The 22,199-nt window shown below is 41.6% G+C and overlaps 1 protein-coding gene across 10 annotated transcripts in view; it reads right to left on the bottom strand.

The window, feature by feature from the left end:
* Positions 1-22,199, bottom strand: part of rapgef2b (Rap guanine nucleotide exchange factor 2b) — a 111,541-nt gene that overhangs the window by 22,357 nt on the left and 66,985 nt on the right. For 9 of the 10 annotated variants that reach the window (XM_067599905.1, XM_067599902.1, XM_067599903.1 and 6 more), the window contains 3 exons: positions 7,922-8,053; positions 2,716-2,893; positions 593-729 (listed from right to left, as the gene is read on the bottom strand). In XM_067599905.1, coding sequence (XP_067456006.1) covers positions 593-729; positions 2,716-2,893; positions 7,922-8,053 — 447 coding nt within the window. The remainder of the gene's footprint in view (positions 1-592; positions 730-2,715; positions 2,894-7,921; positions 8,054-22,199) is intronic. The other variant, XM_067599910.1, reaches the window with a different exon arrangement.

The raw sequence follows: 22,199 nt of genomic DNA, 5'->3' as shown, positions 1-22,199 counted from the left end.
AACTAAAAATGAGAAGCTGGAAAACATTAAAAGCTTTGTTGGAGGAATACGTGCTTGCTTGATTGAAGTTAAGAAAAATCAATGTATCGTGTTTTGAGGAAATTAGAATAAATATAGGATGTTTTCTAGAATTCCTGAAAAGCAAACATCTTGGAGACACCCTTCAGCCCGACAGCAGCAATATGCTCAATGAACCTTGAATTCTCTACAAGCAGACACTTACTAAAGTGAACAGGCCTTAGAGGCAAGTTCTGCTCTCTATAGTTTTGGTGCATCATAGCAAAAAAACCAACCAAATTTTATTCATTGAAACTCATGTCGTGTTTTTACTGGAGAGAGAGAGAGAGAATAAGTGATGCCTGCTTTAGTTGCCTGAGGGATCCTAGAGAGGACCAGTGATAAGGGATGTTCGCCATTCGGGTTTAATAGAGCAGAAAAAAACATCAAATGGAAGAAGAAAGTTTCATTGGTGCGAGGGGTGAGACTAAGGTTCCCCCGAGAGACACACACACACACATATAAAATACAATTATAGGAAAGACAATGTCACAAGACTGGGCTTCTGCGTGCATGAATATGCACAAACACGCACCTCCTCTCCATCATTGAGAACGATGGTGCCGGCACGTTCGACTACAGCAAAAACCATGACGGCGCAGAGTTCCCTCCTCACTGACATGGTCATGTTGGCAAATGCTGGCAGTTGATGCATGAACTCCAGTAATTGCTCTGTGAGAAGTACAGAGGAGAGACAGCAGAGGAAGTAGAGGAGGTTGAGAAAAAGGGCAAACAGAGTCTTGACACCCAAAGGAGAGAGAGAGAGAGAGAGAGAGAAAGAGGACAAGCAACGCTCCTGGCAAGCCTGCCCTCACTTCCAGCCAAGAAGGCACGAGCTGGAGGATGAGCATCAAAATGGATCATCACCACAATGAAAAGCCAACAGAGGAATCATTATCTGGAGAACCTAAAGCCAAATATCAATTCCTTTGACGCTAACTTTCATGGCCAGCCAGGAATAACTGCTGACACTTCACTCAATGACCTCTGTGTGCATTAAATAGAAATTCATTGCAGACACTAAACCACCTCTAAAATCATATTAAAAGGTTCTTTTTTTTTTTTTTTTTTAATTTTTCAAGTCAGGCTCTAATATGAACATTGACGCAGGTTGTTCTTGCTATAATCATTCCATTCATTTTTGCACAAACGGAGGACTGTGGATTTTGTACCCCATCACATCTTTTAATGGTCTGGATAAACGGGAGGAATTATAACAGCAAGAAAAACATGTCAGTGTTCGTTTGGGCACCTCGTTTTAGGACAGATTTAAAATATCTTGAACCTATCCTTTTAGCATCCTGTCAACCATCACCTAAATTACCAAAAAACATATTTTCTCACTTATCTATAGTGGTATCTAGTGCAATGGGTTTCCTTTGTGCTGCTAAACTAATTTAGAAAATGGTAGTTAAAAAAAACTCCAAAGCAATTTGCCTTTTAAGAAACAATTTACTGCACTGGAAACATTTTTATGGGGACTATTTTTTCAGTAGCACATAGTTACATAGCAGGTAAAATAAAACTATCTGCAGTGAGATGTGTGGATCATGAATAGAAACCAGAACATTGTTTTTTCTTTCTATTCAAATGTACTTTTTCATTATTATCAACAGCACATACAGAATTCTATTCATCTCTGCTGTACTGAGGTGCTGGCATCTCAGAGGAGGATATCTCAAAAACTGGACACATTAAGCCAAATATCTGCATGGCTAGTTGAAGTAAGTGAGAAAATGTACTGTTTTGCAATTTGGGTGAACAAATTGGGTGTTTTAATAATGGGTATATATAAATGGGAGATGCTATATATAATCCAGGACCCAGGACATTTTGCAGTACCCTACACTGGGGTCCAAAGTAGGAAAATACCCCTTTTTCTTCAGCTACTAACTACCGTTCCTCCTCTGGCTACCCAGCAGCAGTCTGGCGTTCTGGCTGACCTGTGCTTGGCATGGCAAAAGCGTCGTGTGTGAAGCTGCGGAAGCACTGAAAGTTTAATGTGCTGTGAGAGGTGAGGCGAGAGGATGTGCTGGAGTGACCTAGAAAAGCCTGCCGGCAGAGGGAGGGGTGTGCGGCAGGGAGATCAACGATGGAGGAAGAGGAGGAGGGGGTTGGCACTCGCTCTTACTCTCTCTACATCCAATACATCATCCTCCCTCAGTCCACATCTGTAGCTAAGCTCTGAGAGTGTGTACTTATTTTTTTTAAACATGGCTATCATTATCATGGCAGTTGAGTCATAGCTTTAAGGGATATGATACTGCGAGCCTGATGTGGCTTTGAGAATTACTCGAAAGCCTACGTTGTAAATGAGAGCAGTAAAGCATAAAAGGCTTCAGACAAATGTAAATTTTAATGTGACCGATTTAAATTTGGGTGTGGCTTTTACAGAGCAATAATTTAATCTAAAATTGGGACAAGAAGCCCTGTCCCAGCAGGGAACAACACTGCTTGTGTTCTTTAAAAGACATCTTGCAAAGATGGTGCTCAGCATTCACAAAAACTAGATTAGATGTGTTTAAAATAAACACCAAATGAGTTTATTTACAATAATGGTATTCCTACACTGCATTGAGACTGTTTAACACTGTGGCTTGATAGGTTTTTTTATAGCACTAACAAAAAAGACAATGATACCCTCGACCAGTTGCTCACCTATGTCATCGTCAGTTCTGTCCATTGGGTCCTTCTCCAGGCAGTCCCGGACGATGTCCCGGCTCATGAGGGGGTCTGAAGCTCGCTCGATGTCCTCCTCATCGTCGTCCTCCTCGGAGTCGACTGCAGTCTCTGGCAGGCCACTCAGGTCCATGTCACCCGGTTCGTTCTCAGTGGCCTACAAACAGTGAACAGAAGAGAAATGTGTCAGCCATCTGTGATTACTGATAAAAAAATGTGAAGGATTCAGCGTGTCCATCCCGACGTCAGCAACTGGCGACCTACAGCTGGCTGTAACCATAAGGTCACAGTTTCTGATCTCCGCCATGACCAGTGTGTCACATCTATAGCCACGTCTGCGCCCAGTACAAACAATACTCAAACTCAATAACAGCCAAATAAAGCAGATAAATAAAGCTCACGTTTGACTGTTTAACTTCAGTCAAAGTAAACTCTTTTTTTTTTAAACAGCCAGTGTAAAAAAAATCAGCATAATAAAGATACAGTGGTGCAGATTGCAACAGCACGCACGCACTGCTGAAATCATTTTACAGTACCAACATCAGCTACGACACAGTACATTCCCCAACCGACAGAAAAATAAAAAAAGCCTCTGTAAACTTGCTGAGCAGATTTGATTCATTTCGTGAAATGGATTAGAAGTATTCAGTACAGTATGAGAAAGACAGGCGTCAACACTGCATACCAAACTGTCTGCTATGCATAGTAACAAGCTAATTAACTCCCAACTTTCCTCTCCTCTCCTCTCCTCTCCCCCTCAGCAAACTCCACCGCCTGCCTCGCAGCCAGATCCTGTTCTTTGAAAGCACAAAGATGAAATATGTGTGGAACTGGGAAAATGAACTAAGATGAGGAGCGAAAGTAATGCAATTACTTGTGCATGAGCTAGACCAAATGCTATCATCAAAGAAAATATTTCTGTAAATGACAGAGAGGCCATATTGCCTGGTTCACGCTCACCCGACATGAAACCCTCTCACAGAACAAACCAAAGCATTCAGAGAAGGACTACAAAGCAACCAGCCCTGCTACCTCGCCCCGGTGTAGCAACAAACCTCTTACCTCGATATGGTACCCCACCTCGAGCTTCTTAATAGAAAGAGAAGAAAAGGTCGTCTTTGCAAACTGTCCACAAAATTCCAGAGCCAGACGCATCTTCACCTCCCAGACCGTCAGTCTGCTTTTAATTTTTCAAGGCTCAAGAGTCCCAGTACCCGATCCCTCATCGAAACCCAATGTCATTTCTCCTCAAATGCCATGTGCAAAAGGCTCATTAATGATTCAGGCCAGTGTCTGAGAGGCCATTTGGGCGTCACCGGCGCACACCCTGGCGGGCGGGGCCGAGGCGGGGTCTGTTCATAAGATGCGGGTATAATATGTGTGAGGTTTTGATAGTGGAGCTTGGCAGGTTTAGAAAGGAGCGGTATACAATACAACGTTAGAGGTTACATGTCTTCCAGAGCATCTGGAAATGGAGGAATAATACTGAGTACTCTTTGTCCTGAAACCGCAGACAGTTGCATATTGTCTGTTTTGTACAAAGAGACACAACAGCGAGGTAGTTCTGTGCGTAGAATATATAAGGAAACAAACATAAAACAGCAAAAGAGAACTAAAGATGTAAACAATGCACATTCCTTAGTAAATGCAACAGTCACTTTATTTGATTTCGACAAGGTGCAAACATTCGACACGCAACACAAAATCTGAGAGCCGACATATTTAAACAAAAGGTTGCCTTTGTGCTTTTGAGTTTGTGCATAGGTTCGTTTTCATGTCATGTGTGCATCAAAAATCCATAAATGTGCAGTAAGCATTAAGAGTCAGTGGGCAAGTCAGGTGTTGTTAATATTTCATCAGGGCTATTCTTGGATCAATGCTTTCAAAGTCCTTCTGAAGGACCAATTTCATGATTTATTCAGACACAAAACAGTACGCCATGTTGCCGGTGACGTGAGAATGATGTGGGACTCTTCAAAGGGTGCTTCAGTTGTAGAGGTGAGAGGAGGCGGAGAGCGGCGGCAGCGGAGGAGGAGGAGGAGTGGACCGGCACTTAAACTATTCATCAAAAATCTGTACCTCTATCTGCTCAGCAGTTCTTCATAACAGCATCAGCTAAATGTTGAAAATGTAATGTAGACTCAAATTAAAATTTAAGACCGCCGTGTTTCTTGGTACCATCAACTTCCTGTGATCTCGAGTGTAAAGAACCGGGCCTCCTCTGATCTGATTATTCAAAAACACCCCCAGTGAGGGCCGCAAACACCTCCAGTGATCTACTACGGCGCGTTATTAATTCTGAAAACGCTGCAGGGTGCAACTTTAGTTAACGATAAAAAGTAATGTTGCATAAAACAAACAGTTTGAAGAGTCATGCCGAGTACCCTAGGATAGTAAGACGTTCGTTTTAGTCTTTTTCTCCATTTTTAATGTTGTACATTTTAATTTTTTGCGCTGAATGGAAGCGGTAAAATAGTGAGAGAAGTGGGGGGGCTTGGGATGAGAAGTGGTTAAGACCTGTGGACTGGCTGATAAAAGTAAATGACAGCTTCTATTCTTTATCTAACAACAACTGCCACTTAATCCCCTTCAGAGTGTTAATGCGGCGGTAACCCCCCTCCAGGACTCATGAGATACATCTGAAGGGTCAGAGGATGATTAAGACGAGAGGAAAGAAGAAAAAAAATCACATTTCTGAAACATAATGTTTTTTAGACCCTTCTCTTTCTTTGAATTACTAGATAATTTCACCTCTTCAAGCCTCTATAAAAGGAAAAATATCAGTCTCACAAGTAGACGTTCTGTTGATTTAATTGGTCACAAGCCAAAAAGGTTGGGCATGACTGCTCCTGGCAGATTAACGGTGAACTAGGGCTGCAACTAATGATTATTTTCATTATTGATTTATCTGCCAATTATTTTCCTCAATTAACCAATTAATCGTTTTGTCTGTAAAATGTTTAGTTTAAAATGTTAAGTTTAAAACGCCCAAGAGCCCAAAGCGGCATATTCAATTTGCTTGTTTTGTCCGACCAATAGTTCAAAACCCCCCAAAAAGATTCAGTTTATTATCATATGAGACAACAAAAAGCAGTAAATCCTCACATTTGAGAAGCTGAAACCAGCAAATGTAGGCATTTTTTCTTGGAAAAAAAAGATCCAAACAATTAATCGATAATCAAAACGGTTTCATTTTCTGCCGACTGACTAAATCGATTTACTGTACATGTATTCAGGTGAGACTGTGAAACCAAAAACAGCTTGTGTACTTGACAAAAACCTTTCCACAGACAGAGGTAAGCACAAGCACACAAATAAGTAGATCACCAGTGAGCTGAGCGGTGACGTCTGAGCACATGTGAGTGATCGGTTACAATCGGGAAAGATAAAAGAGATCGCACGAAACAGGAGGTGAGGTAAGGTGTTTAAACAGTGTGCAGAGACAGAAGAGCTGTTGCTACAGGTAGGTTAAAAGCTGTTTGAGTAAAGAAGTAAGATTAAGCAAAAGAGGATAGAGATTGAAGCAAGAAACCAGTACAGTGTTTGTGTGTGTGCGTGTGTGTGTGTTACAGAGAGACAGAAATCAAGAGAGCTGCTAGCAGATGGCTGTAAGACCAGGATCACAGACTGGGGACAGTAGAGCCTGTTCAACCAACCCCAGCCAGCCACAGCATGGCCAAACACACACACACACACACACAGACACAACTCTGCAATAACACACACACACTCATACTATACAGGCTTCGCACGCAATTATAAAGCTGTATTTAAACAATTGGAGCCGACACACAAACGCGAGTCTGTAGAAAACAAAGTGATTCTGACTGATGCTCCCGAGCACCGTCGCAAGCACACTTACAAACACACACTCACGAATAAGCACACAGCAGGTGACAGTATTAGGAGCCAATGGGGTGGGTGCGCTATGTTAAGAGGATTAGTTGCAGGGTTTGGGGGCACAGTCACGAGATTTTGTGTGTGTTCTTTTGAGCTGAATGGTGTTTTATTTACCTTTGGGAGGTTAAGGTTGCTGGGCTGGGTTCTAATTTCACTTTTTCTTTATTCTTTCTTTCTTTAATCAGTGTTATTTACTCGTTACCTTAGTCACACCGGAAAACATATTCTGTTAAGTCTACTGTTAATGTCTGTAATATTTTAGCATTAAAAAAAAGGCATATTTTTTTGTGTTTAAGCTCCCCGTCACATGAGATTTTACGTCACAGCTCCCTGGGAGTTCTGTACTTCTGCTTTGAGGTGATGAGAGGCAGAGCTGGAGTCAGGATGTAGGCTGGACCACCTGCTCGCTGTCACCAGCCTGTCTGCTCGTCTCCTGCTGAGCGGTGTCACTGTCCTATTTGTGTCTTGTAGTCTATTTAACCGCCAAGCCTTTTACATTCTTTCCAAAAATGTTTTGCCCTACTTAATGAGAATAACCTGCATTCCCAGAGGTACAATTGTGCCTTCGACTTAGCTGTCTCGCTAAAAGAAACCATACTTCCAGTTACTTACACAGGCTTATCATAAGGTCTGATCAATAACATTAGCTCATGATTCATTTAATTAACATGTTAGTTAACACTAATTAGTATGCTGTAAAAAAAACACTATTGTCAAAGCATGTTAACCCCAAATAATTAAAGGTATCCTGTAGAGATTTTTCAGTTTGTTGTAGATTCACAGTTTTTTGAAAAAATTGTTTACATCCATGTTGCATGTTCGTCCTTGCCATTGCAATACGTCTTCGTCCGTTACCACCACCAACCGTCATGTCGATCAGTGATATTGCGTGATATGATTGGCAGGTACTTTGTGTGTATCACATCACCCTTGTGCATGGCTGCCCTTGTTGGTTGCACAAACAAACAAACTCCACAGGGTACCTTCAAGTTCTGACATTTGTTTCCACTATTTAAACTGTACTCGTTTGGTTATACACCCATCTCTGATGTTTATAGTAGCTTAAAGGGAAAAAGTCAAACTACTCTTTTATTGTTTGCACTAGAGCCGACAAAGAAATAGATGAAATTAGCACCAGAACGTGGTCCCTAGCTAGACTGATTTATCTACTTTGGAGAGTTTTAAATCTCACGTGACCAACTTACTAGTCAACAAACTATCACACCTACTTAATCATCGAGTGCAATCCAAGCTGGGGGTCCAGCGCCAGGTGGGGAGGCCTTACCTGGTAAATGTCTGACAGGCTGCTGCTTCCAGAGTCGCTGGTGATACTACATCCTGAGTGGCTGGAGGAGACGTGGGTCACCTGTGGGTGCAAGCCGTCGGCCAGGTGAAGTCTGCTGAAGTCTGCGGGGAGCTGCACATACACACACACAACATACACACAGATGGTCAGTATCAGCCGGCTCAGCCGCCACTGGTCACTCGCACTAACACGCATGCTGACTGCCAGGCGTTTGGTAACACTCTTAGAGGCATGTTGGTCTAAACACATAACGTAGAGGAAAAAGTCTTCTATCTTAGATGTCTTTTTTTTCTTCTTTCTTTCCATTTATTCGTTTCATTTTTCATCATTTTATAGTTGTTGCCTTTATCACTACTGGATAAGAGAGATTTCTGGTGAACTCAACAGTTGGCTGTGCGAGACAAGAGTCTTTCATGTGATTTATATGCCAACTATAAAAAATATGGCCCCTTTAGTCGTAATTGGACAACAGCTTATAAATACTCAAATTCTTTTTGTAATCATGAATAAAAGGGATTTATCTTTGTCTTTATTCCACTGCTGTGATTAAACAATATTAACGGAACAAAATATATGAATTAGTCCCACTGCAAGAGCTCAAACTAACAGATAATTTATTATCAAAGCGAGGAAAAAGCAGAAAAGGGAAGATGTTGATTAATTCATCTGACTTCATGGAATCAGTCAGAAACACTTCATGATAGGTTTATGGGACTGAATAAAGAAGTTCCCTCCCTCAATGTGCACTAAATCTGCTGTCCTGTTAATCCAGGAACAAAAAAAAAAAAAATCAGAAAAAGGAAGTCTAAAAGGTCTCATGAATCACAGGAGCTTAGTGTTAAAGTGATAAAAGAAAAATGCTAAAACTTAAGTCGCATATTTTCTGCAGATATATCAGCCGTGTTAGTCGTTAACTGCGCTGGAAGTCCTTTCATGAACTGAGCAAACATACAAGAAGCGCTGCATACATCAAGGAAATACCCTAATTAAAAGCACACAACACACATAAGCTAAATGAAAAGCAGACTGTAATGGGGGAAGCCCCTCTGAGTAATTCATACAGTATAATATACCAGAAAACCCCGCTGTAATTAGCCATACTGTAAATGAACCAACCCAGTTTTTCTATGGAGATGACCCCGAAATGCAAAATACATAAGAAACCCCCCGCTGAAATTTTTAGAAGGGAGATGAATAAAACAAAAAAACAAGTATAGCAGCAGTAGTGCAGCAGTTTATTTGAAGAACGTGCTGTGTGTATGTGTGGAATATTTTCTATATTAAGGCTTTGGTTTCAAACGGCGGTATATATAGTACTACTTTGACAAGATGATTCCTGGTGTGAGTAAACCCCAGTTATTCGATATCTCGACCCCTTTACACACAAATTATTAACATTCTCTTAATTTTCAATGTGCATTTTATAGATGCTGAACAAATATTTGATTTTAACTGTGTTTTTTTAAATTAAATGTACAGAATATATTGTATCATATTGATAAAACTCATCATATCTGACCAGAATGCCGGAGGGAGAATTATGAATTTAATCAAACTGCATAAACTGGTTCACGGGGTCTATAGATGTGAATATTTCATGGCTAAATGTTTTATTTACCAATATATATTTGATACTCAGCAGGGAAACTGCTTTGAGCCGCTTGCGACTCCACTTCTGGCTGTGGCAGATCATCAATATTAAATTTTTACACCTAAAAGTCAAATGTAGCTGATTTAACTAGGTTGCTGCATTCGTCATGTGATACTAAGAGCTACATCTAAACATCTTTAGAGTGGGTTCACTTACAGCTACTTATAAGCTGTATGATGTTAAATCTCGATAGTAAACAACATTTGGAACTTCTTTTAATGTATGATGATTTCAAATGTTTGCTCTGCGCAGTTAAAACCAATCTGAGTGAGTAATGGTCTCCGACTGTAAGTGCCAGTAAAGGAAGGTCAGACTGTGAATTTCAGAGAAGAAACTTTGCTCCGATAAATCCTGATGTAGGTGTGACATTGGACATATTGTGAAGACACTTTTCAGGCTTTTAGCTCTTCTTATCTGAGCTGTAAAAGGTCAAAAACGGTCTCTGATGTACAGTATGCTGAGTGTCAGTGTCACTCGCCTCAAAATGCACTTTAAACAACAACACTGCCCTAAAAACATTTTTTTTGGAAATCTGGCTCAACAGTGACAACACTATGAAGTCTCACTTGGATGACAAATGGAAAAGATTAGATAGAATTACAACTTGGGAGGTTCATTTGCAACTAAATGGGTTTGGGCTGTCATCTGTTCTCCAACGTACTCTAAGAAAACGTCTGTCGTCACAGCTCCAGAAGCTATCATCTGCTTTACAGCTTAATTAAAGAGTTTTGGAAATGGGAGGAAATGTGTTTTGCTGCCAGATTGAACACTGTTGAATACTGGAAACTAGTTTTGACTAAAAGATTTCTCAATATTCTGTATTATTGGATAGAGCTGCCGTAAAATTGCAGAGCTTGAAAGTGTTGTGGCACTGAATTGATTTGGTAGAAGGTGTGGAGGGTTATTGGGACACCTCCTTTCTGATCTGATGAAGATTTCCAGTATTTATAAAGGGGAAAATTAGAATATGAGATACATCTATTCACAGAGCGCCTTTATGTGTCAGTGACAAGAGAGTGAGAGCCAGACAGTTACAGCTCCTGTGGCACTGAGGTGTGATGTGATTACACTGTGTCAAAGATTGCCATCACGTTTAATTATCTGGATGGCTGCACTAACCAAAATGGTCGACTGGAGGGGCCAGTCAGTCACTAACCCCCCTCAGGCTGCTATTTCCCATCCCCTTGTCTGGTAGACTTCATTCTGAACGCCTCCAGCTGACTTCCACGTTATTATTACTGGCTGGACACTATTGTGTTAGTGTGATGAATCTCTTTGTCTGTATGTAACTGCAGCGATAAAATCCTCATCACTTTTGATGACTTTTGGGACAAAATGAGATTGTTTCAATATATCACACGAACCTCAAAATTGACATTACGGTGAACCATTTATATTTATTGTTGGATATCTGTTGTCAGAGTGTGTTATGGTTTTAACGCCCCTCTCCAAATTCAACTTTATTGTAATCCCAAAGGAAATTTAGTTTATACCCAGGGATTAAACACATAGATCAGAAGAAAGCACCAATTGTAACAAACACCAACTATCTCTAGTCAAAAACGTACAATATTAAACATAAAACATACAAATATTACAGGATAAGTCTTTTCCTCAGTCTGTCTGTGCAGCCGAAGCCTGATAAACACATTTTCTTCCTTGTGCCATAAAGTGTCATTGTCGCCCAAAAATTAAAAACATATAAATAAGCACTGGGTGACACATTTCTTCATTGCAATGAAGACAAACACTGTAGCTTAACTTGAGTCAATCCCACATACACTCTCCTGGTGCCAAAAACACTACAACTAGTGCACCAAATCTGCAAAAAAATAGTCCCCATCAAATGCACTTTCAACTCCTGTTTGAATAATATTTGCTAAAAACTACAGTGCCCAGCATTTCAAGAGATTTATTTAGCCTTTGTGAATGTGAATATATATGTGTGACTTGTTTTTAAAGATAAACATCTTTTAGCTGCAGATAGGGGAAAAAAAGTCAAAGTATTTAGCAATGCACTAAGATGTTGTTGTTTTGATCTTTTCATAACACAGAATATCACTAGCTTTGTCCTTTGAGAATACAGAAATATATACTTTAAAAAAGAAATACTATACATAAAGATACTACTGCCATTTAAAAATCAAAGCACAATCTGACTTCATGTAAATGTTAAAATATTTTTGATTTATGAGTTGAAATGCACCAGGTATAAATTAATTGAATATTCTCATTATTGAGAGTGCAAGACTGGTCATATAGATTTTGTCAATATGGTCTTCCAACCAGGCAACGGAGTGGTCAACATGTCAATATTAATATCCCCACTGGTTTCCACAACCAATTAGAAAGGTCCCACCTCCTCCCAACAATCCCCCCTCCCCCTTACATACACAAGCCCCTCCCCCTGGAAAGAGGGAGAGATAACGGGAGGGGAGGAAAGAGGGATAAAGGGAGAGGATAATAAACACTAAATCCTTTCTCTACAGTCATTTAGGTCATCCGTCTGTCGGTCAATAAGCCAGGGTCCATTCAGTCCATAAGCATGTGGTCCATTGACCTCTTCGGCCCAATGGCATGCACGAGACTGGGCCAAGATGGATGCCAGCACAACAATAATGACACGCACTCATTAAGCTTTTCCAATCAGTAGCACGATGACACGGCAATACATATACAGTGCTGTTAACCTCAATCGAACTGCAGAGTCTATATTAGCATGCTATTGTTTAAATTTGTTGCCGATGTGCTCGACATCAACCGCAGCATGAAAATTGTGATTCGTCTCCTACCTTAAAAGTATGTAGGCCTCTCTGTACGCCTGTGCTCCACATTCAACGCTCTCTCGAAAACAAATGAAGTGAGCTCTGCAGAACTCGGAGCCAAAAATACGTACAATCAGCTGTCACAGGAGGATTAGGCACTGCTCTAATGCTCAAGCCACAACACTCAGTTCTGACTACATGTGAGCAGATGTGGTGCTGCTTAAATTACACTGTAGACCTAATGACCTAGATTGCTGGGTGGAAGCCCTGGGTGGAAGTGCTGGCTGGCTCTCAGTCTCTTTACCGCCTTTATATGCTGGGGGTGAATCTGTGCTACTAGACTAGATGTCCATTACTGAGGGTGGCCAAGCTCTGAAATGCAACCCTCCATGGTGTACAAAAGGATGCAAGAGTGTCAAAAACAAGCCTCATAGATTCACTTAAGACATTCAAATTCAAATAGCAGGTTTAATAGGTTTAAATTATGAAGCAAAACACAACAACAAAATGAATTTTCCTCCTGAATTCAAGCAGCTAAAACTGCCTGAAGCTGCACTGTTCCTTTCAAACATTTCACATGTGGTTTTAACTTTGTCTGCTTATTAAAGAATGGAGAACTGCCAATGTTGGAAGGCTAAGAGACAGCAGGCACATCCCAGAGTTTCCCCTGACCATGGTGGCAGCTTCTCGCTTTCCTGAGCCCGGCGGATCAAGAGATTAAAACCCTTTCGGCGGGGAGTCCGATTAAATGGGCCTGATATGCTCACTGGGCTTTCCCCTCCCTAGTTACAGCTCCACCAGTCAGTACCTCACAAGTCAGCAGTTTGTTTACAATTTTCATATTACTGACAGTTTTTAACAAGATTATACGGGACATAGTTGATGAAATGCATCTATGCATGCCATAAGTTCAGGTATATTAAAAAAAAAAAAAAATTGTGGTACAGAAAAGTATATCAATGTAAGTCCCAACTCACAGTTTCTATCTGATTTATTATCCAAGCCAAGCACAGCTACATTTGGGCACTGATCTTCAGTGTGTGGCCATCAATTCCATAAAATGTTCAAAGATAAGGAGACAGCATTCATGGCTAAGCTATCACCAAAAGATGGCTCCATAAAAGGTCCATGAAAACCTAATAAATCAACACGGATTATACTGAAGTCGATGTATGTCTTGTTGGAGTAAATATAAAATAAAAAAAAGGTCTACAGAGGGAAGATAAGCAATCTTATAACAGCCAATTGTCATGAGCCTATGATGGTGATGTCATTACTGTAATAAGATCTGGTGGCTGGTATTTACTCTACCCATGTTGTGTTTCCTGCTGGGCTAATTGAATATTTACACAAGTCACCATTAACATGCTAAAAACTTAACACAACAATGAAATGAAGTAAGAGGGAGAGAAAATAAAGAAATACAAGAGAGTCAGAGAGCAAACGATAAACATAGTGACAACATAAACTAAATTGACAAATTTTTCTCCTATCTTCACTGACAGCAGGATATGAAGCTAACTTCCACATGCTGAAAGACAGCCAATTGAAAAACAAGCCAAACTAGGATTATTGCACTCCTGTTTGTCTATGTTTTACATAATTGCCATTTGTGTTAACTTGCTGGCTTGTCTGCTTGTTTAGTCTAAATTGAGGTGCATGTGTGTTGTTAATCAAGTTCTGGCTGTGGAAACAATTATATCCTGCCAACTCTTCTTGAACTAGAAAGATGTGCTATTTGAAGACACATGTGCTGTTTTCCCTTTCCTTGAGAAAAATAGTAACCTTATAATAAATGTTATGGTGATATTTTAAGTGTGTGGCTACCGCTCACTTGGCCCACTTTTGCTCGATTCCTGGAAATCCAGTCAAATCAATGCCGAAAGATCTATTTCAGTGAGGGTATTACTCAAATGAAACAGCACATAGAGTCTATGGATTATTACAGACACACCACATTAGCATGAAAATGCCATGAAGTATGGTATCAAGGTACAATTAACAAACCATTAGATGCTACACTGTAGTATGCATTTAAGTCCCTATAGCCTAGTAAAATCACAGAGTGCATATATAGAGTGCATTACTATACACACTTGTGGAGAATTGCTTTTGGCTCTATATGGTATATAAAAGACATAAAAGAGATAATGAAATCCACTCAAGATGATAAAATCAGAAAACATGAGTAATTAACCAATCACTGTCCAAAAACGTGCAAATATATCATTTTAAAAATCAGAATGTTTACTGCATTTGATACAGAGACCCACAAGAAAGATAATTGGTATATATAGGATATATAGGCCTCCCTGAGGGAAGCCGCACAAACTGTGGGGAGGGTGGATGAGATATGTCATCAACAGTGACACATCTATGACTATTATAGGAATATTAAGGTGATTTTTCGTTTGGCATCCATGCTCTTCAATCCAGGAACCGTCCATCAGTGTGATTTACAGCGCTGCCTGTGTGCGTGCGTGTGTGTCTGTGTGTACGTATACGTGTGGTCCTGGTGTGTGAGTGATGCCAGCGGCGCTGACAGCCGATCAATCCGTTTACCGTTCAAGTGCAGATCAGTTCAGGCCTCCAAGTGTCTGCTGGAGCTGCTGGCTGCTTCCAGCACCACGGACAGCGCCACCAGCAGCGGTAAATAAACCGGTGGGTCAACTAGTCCAACAGCTGGTGATCACAATGAGTCAAAATCCCCCCCAATTACTACCGAAAAACCATCTATATTCTTGTCAAGGTGTCGATCTAGTCACTTTAAAACAACCAATTTCAGTTGCCATAACGCTATTAGGGCTGTAATGGCTCCTCCAGGCTAAAAGGTGGGATAACTGAATTTAGGGCAGCTTCATCTTTGCACACATGACACCACCTCCCATCAAACCACCCTCATCTATTGCTTGTACTGAATTTCTTTTCCTCTCCAACGTAAATGACAGCTGGCGTGGTTAATTTCATGGGCATATCTTATAGAGCTACGATCACCTCAGTACGTCGTAAAACATAATGAGGGCAGAGACGTCGGTCGTTAAACACACGCGCATCTGCACCGCTGGATGTGTGTGTGCTTAATAAAAAGGAAAAAAAATCACTATAATATCTCTACAGGCCTCGATAATGCATCTTTGAATTTTTATTGGCCACATATTGTTTATATGGTCTCATTTCTTCTAAAATGTACTCCGATATGTTTTTAAAACATTTATTTTACTAGAACATACTAGGCCTATAAGATCAATAGTCTCCTTAAAATTCACGCAAGTGTGCGTGTGTCTGCGCGCGTGAGTGACAGCAAGCACATGGCGGCCGTTTCTAGTACAACACACTGACACACATCGGAGGCTCGACAGGGCAATAATCAGCCTCTGATCAACCCGTTCGGGTTTCTGTCGCGTCCTTGGCCTGCCCTGCGTTCATTCATCTTGTACAGGCTCGATAGAAATCCGATGCACATCCATTATAAGGCCGGTAATCATATCTGGTCGGTCATAAATGAGGTGGGGGGGCTGAGGAGAGGGGGGGATGAAGAGAAAACGTTGCACGTCGATAGGCTACTTACCGGGGTTTTATCTTGCTGGCTCGGGACTCCATTGCTGTCTGATGCTGCTAATGGTTTCATAATGAAAAAATGTTCGCCGGGCTAAAATCTAACATCCCGGACCTGCTCTATGCCACAGCATAGACCCCCATTTTCATCCAAGCCGCCTGCCCTCTCCCCTCCCTCGGCTGCACCGTCTCTCTGGAAGGAGGCGGCGGCTTGACAGTTTTGGGAGTATCCGCTGTTCCTTGGCCTGATTAGACTCTCCAAACCAACACCAGCTTCTGCGTTTATTCCAGCCTCCCCGCTGCTTCCCGGAGAAATATCTTAAAACCACAGAGGAGGAGGAGAAGGAGGAGGAGGAGGAGAGGGAGAGGAAAAAAAAAATCCTTTTATCCAAGCCGAGGACGAGCCAGCTTCTTCTCTCCCCGCGTTTGACAATCACATCTCCAGCAGGAGAACACCGGCGCGCCGATAATAAAGCAGAAAACAGGAGGAAAAAAAAAAAAGATGAGAAAAATGGCTGACAACACTTTCACTCACGTTTGCTCCCTCCGCCTTCCCTCTCTCTATCTCTCTTCCTCCCCTCCCTCTTCCGAAAGTAAAGCTACACACACGCAAACACACACACGCAGACGCCTTTATGCACCATTAGATTATTTGAAGACCGAGACGCCTGCAGCCTCCACCGAGGTACTGTACGTTAAACCCAGCGGTTTGTTTGTAACGGGAGCAGGGGGATGTGTGTATGTGTGTCAGGGGTGGAGGAGGGGATGGGGGGGAGATGGTGGTGGTGAAGTGGGGTGGGGTGTGTGTGGGGGGGGTAAGGACCTCCTCCCTGCCTGACAGCGATGCTGTAAGAGCAGCCACTATGGCTGTGCTGCTCTGGAGGGCTTACAACACCCCCAGCAGCAGCAGACAGAGAGATGGAAAGAGGAGAAGGGCGGATGAGTAAATGAAAGTGAGGAGGAGAGATGAGACGGAGAGATGAAATGAGATGACATACAAAGCAAAGCGCCAGGCGAGAGCTGATACACAGTCGAGTGGTGGCAGGAAGAAGAAGAGGAAGAAGAAGAAGAAGAAAAAAAAAGCAGAATCAAACGGTAGCAAGATAGATGGATGGATGATAGGGGTGATAGAGAGATGGAGAGGAGAACAGTGCGAGTAATGCCATTATCACGCTCACTTCGGCACAAGACCGCGCGGCTGGAGCCGGTTGGCATAGTAACGGAATGAAGGAAAGCCATTTCCTGGGCGGAGAGACAGAAACAGAGAGACAGCAGCACTTCCTCTTGAGAGGGTGAGTAAAAGAGACAGACTAGGGGGAGAAAGAGTAGCATCACTTCATGAGAGGCTGAGAAGGACAAGAAGAAGAAGGAGACAGGGCTTGAAGATGCAGGCAGAGGAGCAAAAAAAAAAAAAACAGTTCAAAATGGGCCAACAGCAGCAAAACATTGAGACTGGCAGCAATGATGTCACTGTCACTGTCACTCAGCTGGAATAGCCATGGCAACTGGGTGAGCACCTGCACCCAGCCATCCAGCCTTCCCCCCACCCCCCCCCACCACCACACACACCCTCCAGGGCCTTCAGTTGCTGTGGCGACGGAAGCAGCGAGACATGGTGAAATAGAGGAGGGAGGGGAGAGGAGTGTGTGTGTGTGTGTGTGTTTGTGTGTATGTGTGTGTAAACGAGAAAGAGACAGGAGAAAAAGTGGCGATGGCACTTCACCCTCACTCAGCTGTACTACAATGAGCAGCAGCGTCACCGACACAGCTTCGAATGAAAAAAAATAAACAACACGCTTACACCTCTCTGCTTTGTGAGAGGAAGAGCAAGACTAGGAGTGTGTGCGTGTGTGTGTGTGTGTGTGAGAGGGCAATAATCCTCCAGAGACTCTGGATATTGGAGACATAGATGGTCCCATATTTGAAGGAGGTCTCCTGACAAAGATATGAGGAGGACGGGACGTCACAGGGAACAATGGGGGGGGTTAAAGGCCAACCGAGACAATAAACAGCAGACCTGCAGCGGTTCATTTCAGCAGCTCAAAACACAAAATAATACAGACCGGGGGCTGTCATTATTTACACGTTGATTCTATAGCAGATGAAGCAGCACATCACCAAGAAGTGTCACAGTTCAAAGAGTAGATATGACATTTATTTTTTATTTCCGTTACTTGTCATTTTGTTGTCATACCATTTTTTTTTTCTGCAATTTGGACAGTGTCAATCATTTTCTGCAATCTTGTTCCTTTGCAGCTATTTGCTTGTCATTGTGATGTTAAGAAAAATGAGAGACAGAACTGTTTTCATATTACAAAATATTAACACCTAAAACACCTTTTAAGTGTTAAAATGATTAGTTAGTATCATGTAGTCTACTGACAGAAAATTAATATGCAATTATTTTAATAACCAATTATTATTAAAGCCATATATCAAGAGATATTAAGATAATTTGGCCTTTTTTTTAAAGCTTTAAGATTAAAGCTTTTTATTTTGTAAACTGTATGTTTTGGGGTTTTGGACTGTTGGTTGAAGATGTCCCTTTGGGCTCTGGGTAGAGATGCACTGATAAAGATACTGATAGTATCATATCAGCACGATATTGACTCAAATAGCTGGATCGGGTATCGGTGGCAATGGGCTGATCTGGTATTGGATATCATTACTTTTAAAAATGGCAACTCAGTACATTTATATCTATCTATTTATTTGTTACATTTTATTTTACAAAGTTAGGAAAGCAATGTTTAAGTCAAGCCTGATGTTGTCTTACACATGAAATAATGATCCCAGCATCTTCCACACAGTGAGGCGTACAGTTTATTAATTTAACACGGGTATCGGATCACTACTCGGTATGGTCCGATAACAAAAGCCCAGGAATCAGTATCGGGACTGAAAAAAATCAGATCGGCACATCCCCAGCTCTTGTGATGGCCTTTTATAAAACCATTTTATAGATTAAACAATAATAAAAGTCCATCAATAATGAAAAAATAATTAATAGCAGCTCTGCATTATTTATATTCATGATACTAAAAATGAGCTTCGATGTACAAACACCCACATACAAAGACTCTCAAATACAATAATAGTTACTGATGATGATTAATGAACATTTGAAAATTAACAAATAATCAAAACCAATAAAAAAAACACTTGATGCATTTTTTTTTTGTTGTGGATCCAGACAGCTGAGGCTGGAGCTTTTTTGTCACGGTGAATAAAGAGCCTGGTCGATCTGCCTCAGACAATGCCTTGAAAGCGGCGTTGTACGAGCTGGTTTTGGAGCTGCTCCAGTCAAAGCAACGGGGGAGGTGAGTGGGAGGCAGTGATGGGGGGGGGAGGGAGGTGGAGACCCGGTATGACATCACCTCCTCCTGCCTTGAGCAATGATGTAATGTATCAAAACAACAAAAAAGCTCAGGTGTTTTGCTGTGCAGCCCGGGTTATTAATGTCTCCGACAATCGCCGGGGGGGGGAGGACGACGACGACCAGGGCATCATTACATCACCGCGGCAACGGGGTCGCGTCTGGGAAATATCAGACCTACATCCCAGCCCAACCCCCCTCATGTTTAAAGCTTTCTAGGAACAAACAAGCCTATTAATCTTTTTTTTTTTTACTGACTAATCACAAGCTAAATGTAAAGTGAGAGAGGCGGGGGGAGCATTGATCTTGGAGGATTGTGACAGTGACGTGAAAAACGCCACTTGAGAATAACATTAATGCACTCACGCTCAATTGCGGTGTGTGCTAAATGCATGAGGGGTGTGTGTGTGTGTGTGTGTGTGTGTGTGTGTGGAGAGAGAGAGGGGGTGGTGCCTCATCTGCCATTCGTAAACAGTCTGTGAACCCGGTGTGGCTGTAACTGTTCCCTGCATTACAGCAGAGGCCATGTGATTGTGTTTTGCTTGCTGATGCGTAGCATTAGAGCTGTAAAAACCCCATTACTGTGCTGGATGACACACACACACACACGCGCACGCACACACACACACACACACACTGTTTCACAGGGTTCAATGTAGAAAATTCAAACAGAAATACTGAGAAGGAAAAAAACGGATTATTACGTGACGTCTTTGAAAGTCATCCATCTTCTTTAACTCCGTAATTCAACTTTGAGCTCAGAAAAACAAAGTTCAAGCATTTTTTCGGCGATTTTATGCAAAATAAAACAACAGAGCGAGATCAGATCTTTCTGCATTGCAATCATACACCAGTTGAGATAAAAAAAAAAAAAAACAGTCCTTCAGCACAATAAAGTACAAGATAAATCACCTCGCTGCATTTACAGTCAGATGCGAACACACAAGCACACAGCAGAATTTCCATGAGGACGAGCTGTTTCATGTCAAATAACCAACTATGGCGAACTTTGTCATATCTGCAGTGGCTCAGTTCCTCATCCGCAGTATTTCACTTCCTCACCTGAAATTCTTTGTTCTGGGGAACTTCACCATTTCTTTTAACCAATGCCGATTTGATAGCAAGAAAGTGGACACAAGGGTTAAGATGATAGCACAGCTCACGCTAACCAGAGCTCTGTCCACTCAGAGCTGATATCGCTGTAAAGAATGTGATTGGGTGATGGGTGTTTGAATAATGGTGATTTTTTTTACACTGTCAGAGTTAAAGGATAAGGCATCTTTTTCTTACAGTCAACAAATCCAATGTGAAGACCAAACCAACCGATGCATTTGTCTGTCACTCTGTACTTTCACACTTCTTTACCCTGTTTGTGGTCACAAATACACAAACACATTTTAAAAAAAATCAAAGCCATTTCCTAAAAAAATGTTACTCAAACAGGGATAAATGTGCATTTGTTAGGGACTTTTTTTCAGATGTGGATTAATACCCCTGCACCGGTCAGTGTGTTAACAGCGAAACAAGACGAGGATATCAAGAAAGCAAGGAGGAGGAGACAAAAAAAACATCTGACGGCAAACACAGGATCAGTCAGTGAGAATCTAAAGAAACAAAACTCCATCATCATTCATCACCAGATGCTGAAAGTTGAAGTTCCCACATCTTACTTGACTTTCAATGAGTGAGCAGGCTAGTTTAAACTTCAGGACAAATGGCTTCTCATGGACACACACACACACGGGCTATTATGGGATCAAAGTCGACATACTCAGATGTATTGATCTGCGTCTAACCTTGTTCAGTGAATCTGTTTGCGAGCCAACAGAAGGCCGCACGTAGAGAAAACACAGCGCTCCTGACTGCCAGCTCGGTGCATTAATCCTTGACGTCAGTCCCATTACAACAGCTCTAAATAGCATTGTTAGAACCAGAAAGATGATCTAATAAAGAGACTGTGTTTTCATAGCCGCTACAGCCCAAAGGCTTATTTCATTTATCAAGCCGTTGTCACCTGCACGCTGCTCTGAAAATAATTTGGCAGAAACACAGGCAGCCAGGCACGTTTAAAAGATTACACTTGTAGGTTCACGGGGGCAAACATCTGTCATGCCCCTGCAGCTGTTACAAGGTGCATAAATCATAAAGAACCAAATGAATAGAAGAGAGATGTTTTTAGAGAGTGACTGGCGATGTTCTTGGGAGTTGTGTCTGAGGTTGATCAGTAACTAGAAGTTTCCGGATCGAGTTATAGACTAACTGTGGAAGGTTACGAACTGGAAGTCTTTTACTTAACAATGATGGAGGGGGAAGGGGCTGGAGATGAGTGGTCTTGGTATGTCAGGTAAGCTAAAGGTACAGTGCATAACGAGAGTCTACAGCCGCACACCTACCAATGACAACCTTAACATGTTGATGTTTTCTTTGTGTTTGGTCAGAAACCAAAGTGTTGGGAACATTTTTTTATTTTGACCTGACAATGGCACAAGAAAACAAAAACAGCATCACTATAGTCAGTAGTAGATCGCCAACATCAGAGGGATTTATCCTCTGGACACCATGAATGTCTGTTAAACATGTCATGGTAATCCATCCAAATGTTGATGAGCTATTCAGTCAGTCAGGACCCTAGACCCTAAGAATTGATAAAAAGTGTTAACTCAGTGCATTTGAATTTAGGCAACATCACCATAAAGTACATCTGAACTCAAGTGTTCATGTTAGTTGTACCTTCCCAAGAAACTACAAGCCTTTGCTGAAAAATTGCTCCTATTTATATGTTTTTTCTTTTTGGAGATAAACTGACCAAACCGACGTTATCATTTGACATTTCTAGCACAACTCTGCCTTTCAAAAGCCATACGGGATAAAATCCATCACAGAAGAGGCAGAGAAACCAATTTTCCCAAC

This window comes from Thunnus thynnus, chromosome 9 (assembly GCF_963924715.1).
Source record: "Thunnus thynnus chromosome 9, fThuThy2.1, whole genome shotgun sequence".
In the NCBI taxonomy this organism is placed as follows: domain Eukaryota; kingdom Metazoa; phylum Chordata; class Actinopteri; order Scombriformes; family Scombridae; genus Thunnus; species Thunnus thynnus.
The sequence above is the reverse complement of the archived record's forward strand: the minus strand, read 5'-3'. Positions and strand labels throughout refer to the sequence as shown.